This window comes from Pleurodeles waltl, chromosome 2_2 (genome assembly GCF_031143425.1).
Source record: "Pleurodeles waltl isolate 20211129_DDA chromosome 2_2, aPleWal1.hap1.20221129, whole genome shotgun sequence".
In the NCBI taxonomy this organism is placed as follows: domain Eukaryota; kingdom Metazoa; phylum Chordata; class Amphibia; order Caudata; family Salamandridae; genus Pleurodeles; species Pleurodeles waltl.
Window position 1 is genome coordinate 508,453,690 of NC_090439.1, and position 18,115 is coordinate 508,471,804.

The 18,115-nt window shown below is 42.3% G+C and overlaps 1 protein-coding gene across 2 annotated transcripts in view; it reads left to right on the top strand.

Moving 5' to 3' along the window:
- CABLES1 (Cdk5 and Abl enzyme substrate 1) overlaps nt 1-18,115 on the top strand; it is a 442,043-nt gene that overhangs the window by 415,268 nt on the left and 8,660 nt on the right. For both annotated transcript variants that reach the window (XM_069220017.1, XM_069220018.1), the window contains one exon: nt 11,932-12,139. In XM_069220017.1, coding sequence (XP_069076118.1) covers nt 11,932-12,139 — 208 coding nt within the window. The remainder of the gene's footprint in view (nt 1-11,931; nt 12,140-18,115) is intronic.

The window sequence follows — 18,115 nt, forward strand, 5'->3', positions numbered from 1 at the left end:
GTGCATGATTTATAGCACAAATACTTTACACATTGCCTTCTAAGTTAAGCCTAACTGTTCAGTGCCAAGCTACCAAAGGGTGGGCACAGGATAATTTGGATTGTGTGTGACTTACCCTGACTAGAGTGAGGGTCCTTGCTTGGACAGGGGGTAACCTGGCTGCCAACCAAAGGACCCATTTCTAACAGATATTTTACCATTTGAGACATTCTGCCACACCTCCTCAACCTCAGGAACATTAATGGAACCAAAACGCAATGTGAGGAGGTTAGCAGAGTGAAAATGAAACTGTTCTAAATGTTTACATGAATTGAGATTACTTCATTGAAGATTGATCACAAGTTCACTGCTAAAATGAAGATTGAAAAACAAAATGAAAAGTGCAAGGACCACATCTACTGAAGTGCTAGGGGTGGGTGGCTTACTCAAGGCATGCACCTTCAATAAGCTCTGTGCTCTTGAGTTACTGCTACCACAATACTTACTGTTGATCGCCATAAAACGTGCTGCTTCTGGGGCGCCAGTGGTCTAAAGCATGGAATCCAGGTTTTTTTACAAAAAAAAAAAAAAAGTTTGAATTCTCACCTGAGCTTTAATGAAAGTGAAATGTCATGAGTGATGTCAGATTTCCTCAAGTGATAATGAAACTGTACTAATCATTTAGAGGCGGTGGGATTACGTAACTGAAAATGTATCAATACCTCACTGTTTAAGGATGGGACAAAGCAATGCAAAATGCAAGGACTTGCTTGCACCACAATGGTATAGACACTGCTTGAAGGCACACACCTAAGATTCATTCTGTACTACTTTCGCTAAGTGCTACCATAAACTGTTAATTACCTCAATAACGCCAGGCCCACCAGTTCCAAGGGAGCAGCACCCTCATGGCTTGGTTGCCCACAATATGCCCAAAATTACTACGGTTATGCCAGGGCTATTATTTCACCGCAGGGCCATCACTGCTGCCAGGGCCAGCATTTTTCTGGAATGTGCACTATTCTCACATTTGTGGAGGGGAATGTGCTCTACATGGTATCACATACCTGCAGCTCTGCCCTGAGTGATTCCAGCTGAAGGTTATCCATACATCATTGTCGAAGGCTATGCCTTCTAGATCGTGAATACAAGTGATACACTTCCGCTGTCTGTGAAGACTGTACCGTAATCTTCATCTTGTGCTTTATGTTACAAAGCCGATATCCCATTAATTACTGCAGCTACACACTCACAAACAATGTGTAGTCCTACTACAAGTCAACAATCATACATAAACAACGCACATAGTGATACCAGCGCATGGTCCAGGCATTACTTTCAAATGGAACTTTACACTTGTGGGGCCTGTAGGCACAACACATATCTCTAAACAGATAAAGGTCTGGTCAATACTATCAATCAGAAAAATAGTATTCTGCCACCAGTGCTAAATGTATATTACCAAAGACATGGAAGGACACGGAAGTCTCATTTCGAATATAGAGCAAGCTTGTTGCACCCTCTCCAGATAAAAGAAATAGGCTCTGGATCTCAGCACCACGATCTAAAACCTAGACCACATCACACATTTATGATTGTTGTGTGTGCTGGCCCAATTATATATGTATGTGTGTGTTTATATATACAAAATTTCCTCTTTTCTTCAAGGAAAGCCAGGACTCCTCCAAAATGCTGTCAACGCGTTTCGGCCGTAGCCTTGGTCACGGATGGAGTAGTTATACAAACACATCTATAAATAACACCAAACATAAAAAACAGACTTCTGCCCACATCTCAGTGTAAACACCCTCACATTGGTGGCCATCTTAGAATGTGCAATCATCCTTGATCATATAAATCACTATTGGCCTTCATAAATGAAACAATACTTTATATCTCCTTATTCCATATACCAATAAAGATTTTAAATATATAAACATATATTTACCCTGTAGATCACATCTTACTCTGTATAAAACATTAAATATTATTACTCTTATTGAAAACCTGTCAAGTACCTATGGGTTATCCTGTCCAAGTGGACTGTCTTAATTCCATATAGGGTATCCATAAATCTTATAATATATTGTTCAACCGGAAATTAGAATTCATAACATATCCCTTATTTCATAATTTGAAACACCTATATGTTTGTTATCTATACATCTTTCTCATGATTAAATCCACTTCCGCCACATTACATATAAGATCAGATCAAATTTAAGTGAAAAAATATATACCCATTTAACCAAACTACTAAACTAATAATGTTAAAACTCATAAAATACTGTACAATGCAATTAAGGAGGCTGGTATAATCCTACACAACTTTCATTTTACATGTGTCATTTTATCCCAAATGAATACACATTTCTTCACTGGAATTCAACCCTAAAGGATCAGGTGTGTCAAATTCTATTATATATTTTGATTCCAAAACTTTTAACTCACGTTCCCAATGACCTCCTCGACAATTTATTTTCACCTGATCGATCACTGCATATCTGAGTAAATTTTCATTTCCAAAATGTTTATCATGAAAATTTTTACCACTGGATAGTTGCTATCATGATTTTTAATGGCTCTTCTGTGTTCCAATTCCCTTTTCTTGGCACAATGGATTGTGCTACCTACATAAAGCTTCTGGCAAGGGCATATTAGACAATACACACAATATGATGTGTTACAGTTGAAATGTCCTTTCATGACATGTTCTTTCATAGTCCCTTTCACCATTATTTTATTGCAACGTATACTGTTTTTGCACACTTTACATTGCATGCAGCAATAAAATCCCAAAGGCATCATATTCATAACTTCCTTTCCTTGTTCACTCGTCACAAAATTATGACATAAATAGCCGAACCACAATTCAGTTAGGAAAATGATGACAAGGTGAAGCAATATCAAAATAAAAAGAAGGTAGGCTCTCACCAAATTATCAAACAACTATAAATCTAGCACATTATCATCTCCCCTCATTAAATACCTTCTCAGTTACATCCCTCCCCTTCCTTTGATTACTTGGGAAGAATCCTGGAAACTATGGAGGCTCGGTAGACCTCATAAATATCTCTGGGGAGTCCATAGTGGCTGCACAAGACTATTGCAATATTTCTTTGCCTTTCAAAACACCAGGTCTTTCACCCATGCTGCATAAGTAGTTGACTGTTCCTTCAACTGCTCTGTAGGATCATCCGTCGTTTGGCTAGAAGGAGGGCAAGTTCAACCAAGTGGAACTGTCATGCAGATTTCTTAGGAAGGAAACCCAACGCGACAACCTTTGAATTGTAATTCGTCCGAACTGCCCTATTGGTATTCATAGCATCCACAGCCCTGCACCAGAACTGAACCATTACCTGGCATGACATTGCTAGTTGTAAAATAATCCTCTCCAAGACCCACATCTAGTGCATTTGAAAGAGTATTGCAGGATAATCTTATTCAAAGTAAGAGTGAGCATATAACTACTCATAAGAAATCGTTATTGTGTCATTTTAAAACAGATATTGGAGGATTCATACTTAGCAGTGCTGACATTCGAGCAGTTTGTAAATCCAAAGCCCAACATAATCTCCCATTTTGCTTTAGCATTTATGGGTGTTATAGCAATTTAGTATTATCGTTTTTTCTCTCAGTGATCCCAATGTTCAGGGGTGATTTCAAGTTTAAAGTATTCTTTTTGGGCTGGCTTTAGTCGCTAGGTTTAGTAGGGAGGACAGAAGCGGGGACGCCTGCCTCCAAGATGTCTTCTGTTGGTTGGTCTATTGCTGCAAGGAAGAACGTTGATTGTTGTAAACCTACCCAAGAGAGGACACTGCAGGAAATCTAGTCTACAGATGCCTCATAAAGGTTTTGGCGTGACAAAGTGTTGTGAATAGTGTCTAGTTTTGCTACCAGTGTGTCAGTAGCATCAGTATGTGTTATATACTTACATTCTTCATAGTCTTGTGTGCCAGCATGAGTTTATGGAAGACTTGAGTAGAGGAAGGTCCACGAGAAAGTGTCTCTGGAGAGTGTGTGGAAGAGAGTGCAACTAGGATTTAAAATGACAATTTTAGCTTTTTTTGTCTCTTCAATGCTTCCTTACTCAAGCAAAGGTTAATTGAGTAATCCAGTATTTGTGGTGACTGCAAAGGAGATTGGCTAGGTTAATATGAGCTGCTTAAGGTGCTTTAAGGATGATATCTTAAATGTGGGTTGGTGTAGCTATTCCTAGCTGAAACTAACAAGTGAGTTTCTGTTTAGGATCATGTCAGAACATCAGCTGTCTCTAAGTTAAAGTAAACATCCTGCCATTAAAACTCATTATTGTCCCTGTATGGGAATATTTATATGGCGGTCCAAGTGCCATACTTTGCATGAAGTGGCCAGCTGGGTTGGAAACCTAGGCATATGATGAATACTAACCAATCTAGTCAGCAGTTAGGAAGGCAGAAGGTGCCATGTCTTTTTATGGCAACACAGCAAGGGAAAGAATCTGCCAGTCTTTGGAGCGATCGTCACCATCATACACCATGTCTCTCTCTTTTGCACCCCAGCTATTTGTACTGAAGAGCAGCATCACTGATGCCCAAGACTTACTAGTAAGCAGGACTGAGGGGTGAAATTATGCATGATCAAACTCTAGCGTTGTTGAAACCAATTCAGAGTGATTCATAAATTACATACATGAGTACCTGCAGGTAACCTTTCATAAAGAAATCCCTGTCCTTTCTATTTGATGTCCCTACTCCAGTGAGTGCAGGGGGTTATTTACAACCTGGCAACCGCAATACATCTTCAAAGGATCAGATTTAGTACCTCATCGCTCTAAGAGTACTCTGAGGTCCCTAACCTTCCAATCACATTTCTTGTCCAATACCCAAACCAACCAATAGGTTGAGTAAAACAGAACGAGGCAGGTTAAGAAGGGAACAAATGTGTTGTAAAGAGAACAAGCATTGGCAAAGGTACTAGGTCTTGCCGTTGTGAACTGTTGACTTTGCCATTAGTTTTTAGTAATGATGTGCAGCATGGCTAAAGAGAAAACCAAAAAAAAGGTGCTATGACGTGGCCGCTGCAACTGTCAATTTGTAGACCTGTGCACCTTGCCTGCGCACACCTATAAAATGCACAGGTGCTTTTTTTTCAGTTTTAATGATCCAAGCTATATTGGTAAATATAGAAACACGTTAGTGCAAAAGTGTGTGGTTTTTTTTGTGGGGCGGCAACAAGTTGATTGGGGGTGGAAACAAGATGGAGGATGGTGACAGAAGCAACGTGGAGTGTGGTGGGAGAAATACACAACACTGTCGAGGGAACAATTTGGAGCGTGGGCAAATAAGCACATGGGGGAGGGTGATGTGGAACTGGGAGAAAGAGGATGAGAAAGCAATGCGAGTGGAGAAGCACACAGGACTAGCACAACATAGAGGGGGCTGGGGAAGAGGTACACTGCTGAGAGCAATGTGGAGTAAAGCGGAGGGATGAAGAGAAGTACATGATGGTGACAATTGGAAAACACAAATAACGAAGCTTGCTTCAGGCAAGGAACAAACACAAGGAGAGGAAGGAAATAACACAGTCTTCGAAGCAGGTTTGACTGCGTTCATAAGTTGCTTTATTAAAAACATGCCATGTAATGCGATGAACACTGTTTCCTTATTCCCAGTTATAAGTAACTAACATGTTCAAGAAAATCAAATATGAAGTTTATGCAAATGTAACTCTGCCCAAAGAGCACTTGCCCCTATGGCTGACAGCAACATTCTACCGTAGAGTTCCTTTTCAATCTTCACATATTGAGTTCCATAGAGCAGGCCTGCAGTTTGATAAATCCTGTGTAAACAACATGTAAATGTTTTTTAATCTTGGGTATGACTCAGCTTTTCTAGATACATGGTTTCAGTCAGGAACAAGTTACTCAAAAGTAAACAAACGCAAAGGTAGGCCACAGCTTTTCATGAAAAAAACTATTAAGTAATGAGTTGAAAAATCTTTTTAAAAAGAAGAGCTTCTACAGGAATTGAGCCATATTGAGTGAAGGTTTGGTGGTGGTTAGAGAAGGGTGTTTATGGTGGTGGTGAGGGCGGCAGTGGGGATGGTGAGGGTTGTCGTGAGGATGGTCGTAGTGGTTGGGGTGGGAGTGGGTAGAATGTTGGTGGTTGGGGTGCTGGTTCAGGATAGGTGGTGATTGTTAGGATGATGGTGGTTTTGGTAGGATGATGGTGCTAGTTAGATTAGCGTGGTGGTGTTCTGTGGTTTGGATGGTGTTGATAGGCTGATGGTTAGGGTGGTGGTGATGGGAGGATAGGGTGGTAGGGTAGTGGTGGGTAGGGTTGTGGGATGGTAGTGGTTAGTGTAATTGTGGTGGTAGGGAGCGGTGGAGGAGGTGGTTATAGGGTGGTAGTGGTTAGATTGGTCGTGGTTAGGGTGGTGGTGGCTAGGGTGTAGTTGTGGTTGAGGAGCTGCGTAGGATGATGGTAGGGCGGTGGAGTAGTGGTGAGGGATGGGGGTGGTGGGAGAGTGGGAGAGTGGTAGTGGAGGGATGGTTGTTATGAGGGTGATGGTCGTGTTAGGCTGGTGGTTGTGGGTATGTTGGTGGCCAGGATAATGGCAGTTGTGGTGGTGGGAAGGATGGTGTTAGAGGTAGGATGGTGGTGAGAGTTGTGCTTAGTAGTGCTGTGGATGGTGGTTGGTAGGTAGGTGATTAGGGTGGTGAAGGTGGTGGTAGCTGGTGGTGGTTAGGGTTATGGTGGCTATGTACGTGGTCAGTGTATTGTGGTGGTAGTAGGCCAAAATAAATCTACTCGAACATTTTCTGACTGTGCCCAGCACAACTGGTGAGCTTCGGGAACGTGGTTGGTTGCCCTTGCATTTTTTTCTCAATTAAATTGCAAGCCATTTTTGTGCAACAGAAAAGAGTTACGTTTAATAAGCTTTAAGTACAAAACAATCTCTCTCTATCTTTTACAAATTCCGCTTCATGCGGACAAAATCAATGGCACGGAACTAGCAGGAGTGTGCAGAAAGCCACAGGGGTCCATGGAACAAAATAAGTAAACTATGTTAATTACCAGCAAAACAACTCCCACCAACAGGCACACCTCTTTGGGCACTCCCCGCTCACCCAAGTTCAGATTCCTGTTCCTCTTCGCTCAGTAAAACCAAAGTAATTTGTAGAAGCACCTTGGGATTCATAGTTTTCTTCCTACGTTTACCTCAGAACATCACCTGGTGTGTAATGCTCTCCTCATGGACATAGTAGGGAGAATACAAAATAAAGACGTTGGTGCAGCGACCATTTTTCCACAGGTACTTTTGTCCAAGCGGTGGAATTCATCCATCCCTTGGCTGCTCCTCAGAACCGTGAGTTCCTGTCCCCCTGGCACAAGATGAACCTAATCTTTCACATTTGAAAAGATTTAGGACTGCGCTGTCTTCATCTTGGCCCTATCAGTGTAGGCAGAGAATCTCCTTTACTACAATCACAACAAATTGTTTAACACTCCGTCTGTCTGGTAGCATTTTATTTGCTGGTGTTTTGCTTCTAAACAGGAGAAACTACTATTCATTGTAATTAGCTAATTATCACTGTTCTCTGTAATTACCTAATTGTCGCTTAGCTTTTTGCAGCATGACCTCGGAGCCTTTCATCAGAAAAGTGAGTCATGCTCTTGCTTCAGGTATACAATGTATTTATTTTGTGCTTCATGTATGTGTTGCCTATAGTTAATTTTTGTGGGTTTGTGATGCCCGAAACAGACTGCTAGACCTAGAACCGAATTCAGAGTGGCCACGTTTACTAGCTCTATGCATGAGTAGTTTCTGGTACTTCAGGTCTACAATTGCCACAGTTCAAAGCTTGCACATGGACTGGATGCGCCTATAGTGCTTGGATTTGAAAAACTTGAGAGCGCTGTATCTTGAACAAGGCATGCATCTACCTCCGGCTTTAGCACCCAATAGTTATTTTAAAGGTTTGTATTGATGCCCCCTCTGAAAGCCAATAAGATGACAGTGCATTGAAACAACTGCTTTAGTTCTTTTTTTTATATACAGATGTTGCTGGTACTGGAAATTAATTTCCTACAGTTGCAATCTTAGTTTGAGGCGCCTTCAGTTGAAAGTAATTACCACTCTGAAAAAAGCCCAGAGCAATAAAGGACGAGTACACGAGGAAGACTACGGGCAAGGAATGTACTGTAATCGAGTGCTTAGACAAAAAGGAAAAAGATGTGCTAGATTCCGGGAGCTGTGAACACCTGAACTTGAGCCACACTCCAGGAGAGGTACAAACACAACAGGCGGAAGCAAAGCCCTCACACACAAACTAATGACAAGCAAGAAAATGAGTGACAATAAAGCTAACCAATAGTAGGCCTTGGGCGGGCTCTAGTCCCCCAGTAAGTAAACAAAATGCCTTGCAAGCGACAGCACATGCACTGTTTTAGGCAAGACTTAAAAATCAGCACTCAGTTTAACTCATCAAAAAAACTGGGCACTCAGTATTCCAAGGAAGAAGAGTAATAAGACCATAACTAGCAGTGTTCCTCCTGGAATCATTCAGGCTGGAACTTAATACATGATCTAAATGGCCATAAATATTCAACGTAATTAAATCAGTGATCATTGTTTTATATGAAAGACAGTCAATATAATAAAAATTCAAAACAATGTAGGTGCTCCAAGTTGATGGCACAGTGTAAATGCAATTAAGTAAACCAAACATATATTACACTGATGATACTTACAGTATGTACAAAAGGTCCCTGCCCTTGGGACAAGAAGATTTTTTAGAAACCCAATGGTATAGATATTTGAGTTTTTAGAGTCCCAACACCCAATGAGATGAGTGGAACCCAATAAGTTGACGTTTTGCTTTCTTACAATGAATCTAATGGGATCTTCATGAGGACAGCAAAAGATGGTAGCAACCTGACCAGTTTAATCTGGTCTGTTTCTATCACTTTTCCACATTTCTTGGGCACAAAGATCTGATACAGACTAGGAATGCTCCATTACGGGCTCACGGAAATGTGCCAGCTCAAAACTAAGCAACCCAGGTCCCCAAGTCTTTAAGCTTCAGTGAATAAGAAGGGCATTACTGCTTAATTCTTTGTCCTCCTAACATTCGTTAAAGAGGATGTACCAAGTTTTTTGCATTAAGCAAAAGCACTTTTTAAAATAAAGTTCTTGTTCACGCATGTAGCTTAGTTATCACATGCATTAATGCCTTCCCGAATGCCTATAATGAGTGGAGCACTCCTGTTGTGAATGAAGTAGATGAGACTTCAATCACAACTTTACAGTACTACTCATATACGCACAAAAGCTCACGTAATGCACAAAAGCTCACGTTGACACGATTTCCTAAAGCGATTCCTTGCAGTTCAACTGGAGGAAACTTATGGACAGACCCTAAACACTCCGAGAGGACGCCACCTACGTTAATTATAAGCAAAATTATCTTTAAAAAAAAGAAAAGAAAAAAGCTACTTACAGCCATACTGAGAATCTGTGCACTGGGGTAAAGGATGTAATGTGTGAAAATATGGATTACCAGGGAATTAGCCAACAGCCACTAACATCATTCCAGATGGCCACTTTTTGATTTGAAAAAAAAAAACAAGAAAACATCTTCCTAGTTTTCAAGTAGCATGTGTTTGATTAGGTTTTAATCACATGATTTCAGTGTAGATTATGAATGTATCTGTAGTCAGGCTGTTGCAAATTCTCTCAAAACTTCTCACCAGGACAAAACGGATTGTTTTTTAGGTCTCTCCTTGAAAGATCTTTTAGCTGTCTTTTGTCAAAAACCTATTGTGGACAATATCAGTTCTTAAAGTGCAGTTGGAATTTACCCATTTGTTGACTTTCTTGTCACTTTCCTTTGTTTACGACTTATTCAATGATGTCCTTCTCCTTTTTGCATTTGTTCGGCCACTGGAGCATAGCTTCTTTACTAATTTTTTATTAGATGACTTGTATCCTTCCACGCCTCACATTAAGGGAACTGCTTTTTTCTCTTTTTCTTGAAGCAGCTGTATGCGATTGTATGTGTTTTTCTTTTCCTCGTTTGCAGATTCCAGACTGAAATCCAACCTCCCCCCCCCACCCACACTGTGTTGCTCTCCTTCCCCCTCATATCTGTTAGTTTACCCACCACTCTGTCTGCTGCTGCCCTTTTATTTGCTCCTTGCCCAACTCCTCCTTTGCTCCAAACCCCAGATGCTTCTGTCACACGTTGTCAATTACTCTAGACCAGTGGTCTCCAAACTTTTTAATACCGCTCCCCCCCCAGTTGAAAAATACAATCATTGAGCCCCCCTCAGAATTTTTCACAATTATTTTATAAAGATATCAATGTTTAAATAAGTCTAGACCTATTTAAACTTTGCAGTTAAGTACTGTTACCTTTATAACAATGCAATAGCATGTTCCTGCTTAAAATAAAGCCCTGTTATCTGTGTAATGCTTCTTTTGGCCAGAGCCTGGTGCCCCCCTGGGATCACTTGAGGCCCCCTAAGGGGGCCCGCCCCCCCAGTTTGAAGACCTCTGCTCTAGACTCTTCCTGCAACACTGTTCCCCTCCGTGCAGCTGTGCTTCCAACCACTCACATCTCGTTCTTTAGAAACAAATGATAAATGTATCTTTTTTGGAGGCCCCGCAGCTGCAATCTGTTGCTGGACCGCTCACAGCATTTTTTTTTTTTAAAGGGGAAACATTTTTGCCTTGCTGCCCTTTTTACATGTCATCACACGTGTGTGATAACGCATGCACACATATGCATCATTGCGCCACTATTTAGTGTTAATTAAGCTGGTGCTGAGCGGCATTGCCAAAAAGCATTGCCAAAGCCAATAGATCAAAAGACAAGGCTTATTTGCTTTGCCAGTGTTTGTCTGTATTCTGACCCAATGAGCTGAGGTTACATTTAATTAAGATCTGTGTCCTTTCTTCATAATGAATTGAGCAATGTATTGATCACCAAGTAAAATTCATGGAATTTTATCTGTATATGTGTATGTCCACCTTCATAGTGTGAGAAAATGAACACTTTTTGACGGGATTATGTTGGCTAGCGGGAGACTGTTTAGTGTAGACAGTTGTTTTTGCTCTACCCATAGACGGCGGAGCATGGCGAGTGAAAATAAATACAAAATAACTGGAGTTTTAGTTTTTCTCTCGTCCGGTGCCTATTTCTGTATCACCACTGTTTCTCGTTTCCACTTCTTCCTACCCTGGCTTTCTTTCTTGACCCCTTTCTGCTATTAATTCTTGAAGTCGTAGAAAGATTCTTTGGATCATTGCCTCTATACCCAATGAAATTCAGCCTTGTTTGCCAGTTAAATGCTGATATCGCTGGCTACTTAGGGTACTGAGTTGATATGCCATTATTAATCAACAGAATAGCAGTGACCGCAAGAGTAAATCCATTATGGATATTAGCCTGTCCTGTTAACCAAGAAGACCACCAATCTGCACCAGATGTGACTGACCCACTACACTCTATCAAATTATTTAGGTATATAATGAGTCTGCTTGTCCTGGTTGCTTGTGAGCAAGAGTATGATGGATTTTTATAGACGCACAGCTGCAGTCTTATCTGTGTACACTGTATTGAGTTTAGACTTGGGGATTTGTTTAGAGTTGAACTCTGATTTAAAAACCTCCGATTTGAGGAAGAAGTGGTCTGCTCTGTGTTTGGTCATTCTCCTTGAGAATCTTCTGGCTGAATTCACTTCACCATACCACCCTCTGATGGAGGTAATCCCACCAAAGGGGTAATCACTGTTGGGGATTTCTGCAATGGAATATAGTACTGCCTCCTTCACGAATTTGAGTTTTCGTGACCAACTTCAAACCAGGGCCTTGGTGCGTTTTTCTCAGTGTTGATTATTTGAGGCACGCTGGAATTAAGTGTTGCACGATGTTTTGTAATTTGATTATGTTTTGTCTCCTCTTTAGCCTCAAACGTGACATCCGTAAACTCGCCCAGGATGAGTGTGGCTACGAGGAGCCCACCGTGGCAATGGCGTTTGTGTACTTCGAAAAGCTGGCTCTCAAGGGGAAACTCAACAAGCAGAACCGAAAACTGTGTGCAGGAGCCTGCGTCCTATTAGCAGCTAAAATAGGGAGCGACCTCAGAAAGCACGAGGTTAAGCATCTTATCGATGTAAGTGGCCGAGGGATTCTCACTGGAGTGTGATGGAATTGGTGTTAACAGTGACGGAAAATATCGCCTTCCTTCTCAGCGACCTTAACCGTTCTGCTGACCTCAGTTCGCTGTGCTGCAAATTGCGTTTATCGGTTGACCGAGCGCTGAACACGAATAAAGATGAGGGTTGAGGGGATTTGGCAACAGGGAGAGTATGCCAAGCGATTGCAATTTAATAGACCGAATGACTTTTCCACTGGCTTTTGATGGGGCTGCACCAAAAGCAGGGCCTCTGGAATTGTGCAGTTGTTTTACCACAGGCTGTCTGTATAAAACAAGAATTACCTTTAGTACTCTTGTCTTATCCATAACTATGCGCTTTTCGCATAGTTATGGATTTGGCACTTGATCATCTGCTGCATAATCCTCAGATTTTAACAAAAAAGAAGTTCCTAAGTCAAACAATTCAAAAGTTACTAAAAACATAGCAACATGTTGCCGCGCAGTTTAAGGTCCTTTGCAAAGGTTGACGGGTCACTTTTCTGTAGCTTATTCCCATACTTGGTTGTTAAACCGGTATAATGAAGTGTAACCAATGCCCAGACAGTGTTAACAAGTGTACAGATGAGAAGAAAATCAATACTATCACAAAACGTGCTGCATTATGCCGCATAATTTGCCTTTTGATGCCGTACAATTTAGTCAATCATACATCATAATTTGGCCCTCTCCTGATGCATAATTCCAGTGAGCCTGACTAAAAGTAACCTGCACTGTATTAGGTTAGGCACAAGCACAAGTATTGGGGCACATGTATTCTGGAGTTTTACGTAATGCTAGCATTTTATCCAAAAGAGGTACTATCGAATTTGCAGATTTGTTATTGATTTGCTTTATGATGTCAGGCAGGCTTAATTATCGTGTGTATGATGCTTTCCTTGTGCATCTGCACTATATCTAAAATAAGGTGTTTGTTCTTTCTCCATGTTTGCAAGTCAGGCTCGAGATACAACCCACCTGGATACATGGGCATCAATTCGACAAAATGCCAGGGGTAGCAGAAGTGAAACCACATGCCCTTTGACTTTAATAACTTCACAGAAAGTGACATCGTATGACCCTTGATCCTGATTTTTGTTTTTTCAAGAAACTCATGTTATATGACCTTAAGCATGATGAAATCCCAGACATCTATTTTAGATACCACCTATGCTGATTTGAGCTTTGAAACTTCTGGCAAGTAACTCTTACCCCTGTATTTTAGTGAGCAGGCAAAGCCAAAAAGCCAGGCCTCTACTAATAGGTTCCCTCCTGGCTCAAGAAAATAGTGAAACAAGTGTGCTAAAATAATGCATTTTAAAGTACTATTTCCAAATAAATTTGCTAAAAAGTCATAGGCTCTGAAATGACACTCATTACATTTTCATATCCTTTGATGATGTGCCAAGCCAACGAAACCTGATTCTCCCAGGAATAGGACCCCATTTGTTTTTCCAAAATGTGCTCTGGATACCACCATAGGTCAAAAAATACCTCCGGTGTGCCGGGGACAACATTTTATCATGGATGCACCATATGCCGTGAGTGCCTCTAATATTCCAGTGCCAGAATATTTCCAGGTAAGCCATCCAAGTATCATATATCGTCAAAGATTACCTTAGTATGTCAAGGTCAGCATTTTGTCATGTTTGCCCTCCTCCCTTATGTCAGGCTGTCCTCTTTGGTGCCAAGAAATACCTCAATGTACAAGTCCTGGCGTTGCCTTTAGTATGCCACTAACAGTGTTTTACCATGGGTGCTCATTATACCAAGAATTACCACCAATGTGCTGCCCATATTTTGCCATAGCTGTTTGTCCTGCTACTAGTTGCCTCAAGTGTACCAGCACCATTATTGTACCACAGGCTGTCTGTATAAGACAAGAATTACAGGTGACTAGTGTCTAAGGCCTAGGACAGATTTGCAAGCGTAACACCACGTTCTCCCTATAAATTAAATTCACTCACACATATTGTCGCTCAGATAAATACACTCTTATCCACAAGCACACACACAACATACATTTAACTTACCTCAGCTGCCATCAGAGGTCATTTCCAGGAAATTGTACTCCATTTTTTATTACACTTATAGGAAAAAATGGAATATTATTCACTATTAATATAGCGAAAGCTGTACAGAAAATAATGAGTCCAGAGTCACCCCTGTGTCCTGGCACTGATTTTGCCACCTCTAAGGCAAGGGGTTGCAAAGGCAGTGCCCGGGGTCGCAGAAAGCAAGATAGTGGTTGCAGCTGTGACCCCTAAATGACGTCTGTGCCTGGATAGTTCCTTGCTGAGTGTTTCCCTTTTACACTGGGCCACTGAAATTAAGAGGCAGAGTTGACTAAATTATGCAGCACGAATAGGCAAAATATGTGGTGTAGTAATATCCCTTGATTATCTTGTCATTTGTACATGTTAACAATGTCTGGGTAAAGGTTTGACTTAATTAGTACAAATTTAACACCCAAATACAGCCATAAGCAACTGAAAAGTGACAAGTCAGAATTTGCAAAGGGTCTTCCACTGCACTGTAACATATGTCACTGCATTTTAGTACATTTTGGGCCTGATTTAGAGTTTGGCAGAGGGGCAACTCCGCCATAAACGTAACAGATATCCCGTCTGTCATATTAAAAGACTATAATGGAATTGTAATATGGCGGACAGGATATCAGTCACATTTGTGACGGAATAATCCCCTCTGCTAAACTCTAAATCGGGCCCTTTGATACATTTGAGCTAGAAACATTTTTATAACTCTGCAAATTATGCAGTAGATTGTGGATTATGTGGCAAATGTGAAAAATCTATAATTTTGCGGAAAGTGCCACAGCTTCGGAATTCCAACATTTCAGCTGCCCTGCTTCTACAAAACATGCTCAATAGTCACCCAACATATAACAAGGCACTATGTTTACATAGGTGCCCACACCATTTGTAAACTTAACTTTTGAGTGATGTGCTTTGGTTACCCCATACAAGCTTTTCTATCACACAATCAATGCCCTCCTTATATCACCAAAATAACCCTTGATACTTTTCCTGTTCAGATCAGATCATTAGCTTGGCTACTTCTTTTTTTTTTTTGTTTAAATATTTTTATTAACATTTTGCTGTTATACAGGTTAAGTTATTCAAGGCATTGTCATGTTCAATCATTGCTATAAATTCTAGACATCGTTTCACTTTAACCTATGTTGAAGGTTTGTATTTGGTTTGCTTTGTCTCAGGTACATTAGAGCATTTACTATTCCCATCTACTTTATACTTGTACTTGTTCTAATATTGTGGCTCCGGTCACATACCTTCACTAGCAATTCCTTCCATATTGTCCATAAGCCAGTATTAGTCAACATTAACATTAATATAAACATAAACACTTCTACAAACGCGATGGTGCCAGGGTTTCCTGGAATCTGTTTGTGGGTGGTGTCATGAAGGGTGGTTGGCCCTTTTCCAATACCTGGTGGTCCCTCCGTATGTGCTGGGTCACCTGTTTATCGCTCTACTGTTCTCCACCTCTCTCCTCTACGTCCTTCCTCTGTTTTGTGTCTTCCTCCTGCTTTTTAGTGACTTCGTGCTCCCACAGTCTGCCCCCATACTGTTAATTAATATAGTGGGTTAATCCCTCAACTGTCGCAGTTGTCTTACTGATCTGTCAACTCGGTTCTCCTGTATCACTGTCTTCGCCCATCACTACTCGCCTCCCCTTTGTCAGTACTTCCTCCCAGGCCGGAGCCATTGGTGTCTGGCGCAGGGCTCTGGCCTCTTCACTCTTCACGACCTGTAATTCGTCCCCGGACCATTTCAATACCTCATGCCTCCAATCCGCCATGTTCGGGCTCCTGGGTGATTTCCAACCCATAGCAATTAGTCTCCTATATAGTACTGGTGTAATGTCCATGTAGCGCTCCTGTACCTTCCCAAGTGTTAGTCCCAATTTCAAGCCCACCAGGCACACTGCTGGGGTTTGTGGTATGGGCATTCCCAACAGCTTCTCCAGATCTCTCACCACAGTTCCCCACCCAGTCTGGACCTCTGGGCATTGCCAGATCATGTGATCGAGGTTGGCATTCATGGCGCCACACTTGGGGCATCCCTTAGGGGTACCTCCGTATATACGAGTTAAGCGTAGTGGGGTGAGGTATGTCCTTTGTGTGTAGTTGTACTGAATGTATCTCAGGCGCGTGTTCCTTGACACTATCTTGGGATATGCCAATAACTTCCTCCATTCCGTGTCTGACAGCTCTTGTGCGATGGACCCTTCCCATCTATCCCTCAGTGGTCTTAGCTGATCTAGCGTGTCCTCGATTTGCGTTCTATATATTTTTGTGATTAGGTGGGTATCTGCGCCCGACGTCAGTAGTAGGTGTAACACCTGGTGCGTAGCGGGTTCCGCGTTAATCGTTTCCCAATGTTCCCTTACAATATGAGTCAGTCTCTGGTGCACCAGGAACTGCCCCCTAGGGACCCCTTTACTGTCCATCAATTCAGTGAATGAGCTCAACACCCCTCCACAGAATAGTTCTCTTATTGTCTCTACCCCAGCTTTCGTCCACGTCCCCAGGTCAGAGTCCACCCGGTTCTCCGCAGTCGTTTCTACCCTCAGCATGCTCAGCGGCAATGCAGGGGAGTAGGCCTTCCCCACTCCTACTCGCCGTGAGCACTTCTTCCAGCAGGACAAAGCCACTTTTGTCAGCGTGCTCTTTTCCTGTGACTTAATCTTCCGGCCCACCATGTCTGACAATATCTCCTCAACTCCTGGTTCTCTCCTTGCTGTGCTTCTATCCAGGTGGCCCCCGCCCGCGAACCATCTAGCAGTCCACTGTAATTCTCATGCTAAGTAGTATAGTTCGAAGTCCGGTACTCCGAGTCCCCCCTCACTAGTTGGTATACATAAGATCGATAGTGCTGTGTGGCGCCGGCCTCCATCCCACACTAGATCCCTGAGTAGTGAGTTCAACTCCTTTAACCATGACGCCGGAATCTGTACCAGTAAGTTAGTGAAATAATAAAGGAGGCGAGGTAACATGATCATTTTAGACAGTGATATCCTGGCCATTGTGGATAGTTTCAATGACCTCCAGAACCCCACCGATGCTCTAAGGGAGCCAAGCGCTTTGCCGAGGTTCCCGTCCCTTAAGTCCCTTGGGTCGTGAAAAACCTGAATCCCTAGGTACTTAAATGTGTTAGGAGCCCATACCACGGCCTCCGGGAATGCAGAGGGTTGGGCGCCTCCTACTGTGATCGGGAAGACGTATGTTTTGCCTCTGTTGAGTTGTAGACCCGAAAGACCTCCAAAGCTATCCAGTGCCTGTAAGGCCCAAGGCAACCCAGAGTCCCCATCTCTGAGGTAGATTAGGATATCGTCAGCATATAGTGAGATGTTGTGTTCAGTTCCTCCCCATGTCACTCCCCTGCCCACACCCTCCATCCGCATATGCGCAGCCAGGGGTTCAATAGCTAGGGCAAATAATAGCGGCGATAAAGGGCATCCCTGCCTGGTACCCCTATGTATGGGGTAAGGGCTTGAGATGGTTTTTCCCGTCCTCACTCTTGCCTGTGGGGCTCTATAGAGCAGGTCCACCCACTTTACCCACTTAGTTCCCATGCCCATCCTTAACATCACCCTCCTCAAGTAGTCCCAGCGGATTAAATCAAAGGCTTTCTCGAAATCTATTGCCAGTATCATCCCTTTGGGGGGTTTCACTGTTCCTGGCATCTGTACGATAGCAAAGAGATGTCTAAGATTGAGTGACATGTTACGGTTCGATACAAACCCATTTTGGTCTGAATGTACTAGGGTTGATATGTGCTGGAGCAGACGGTTAGCCAATATTTTACTAAGAATTTTAAAATCGCTATTTGGCGTGGAGAGTGGTCTGAAGTTGGTGACCGACGCTTCGCCCGTTTTCGTTTTAGGTAGAGGTATCACCACCGCTTCCCTGAG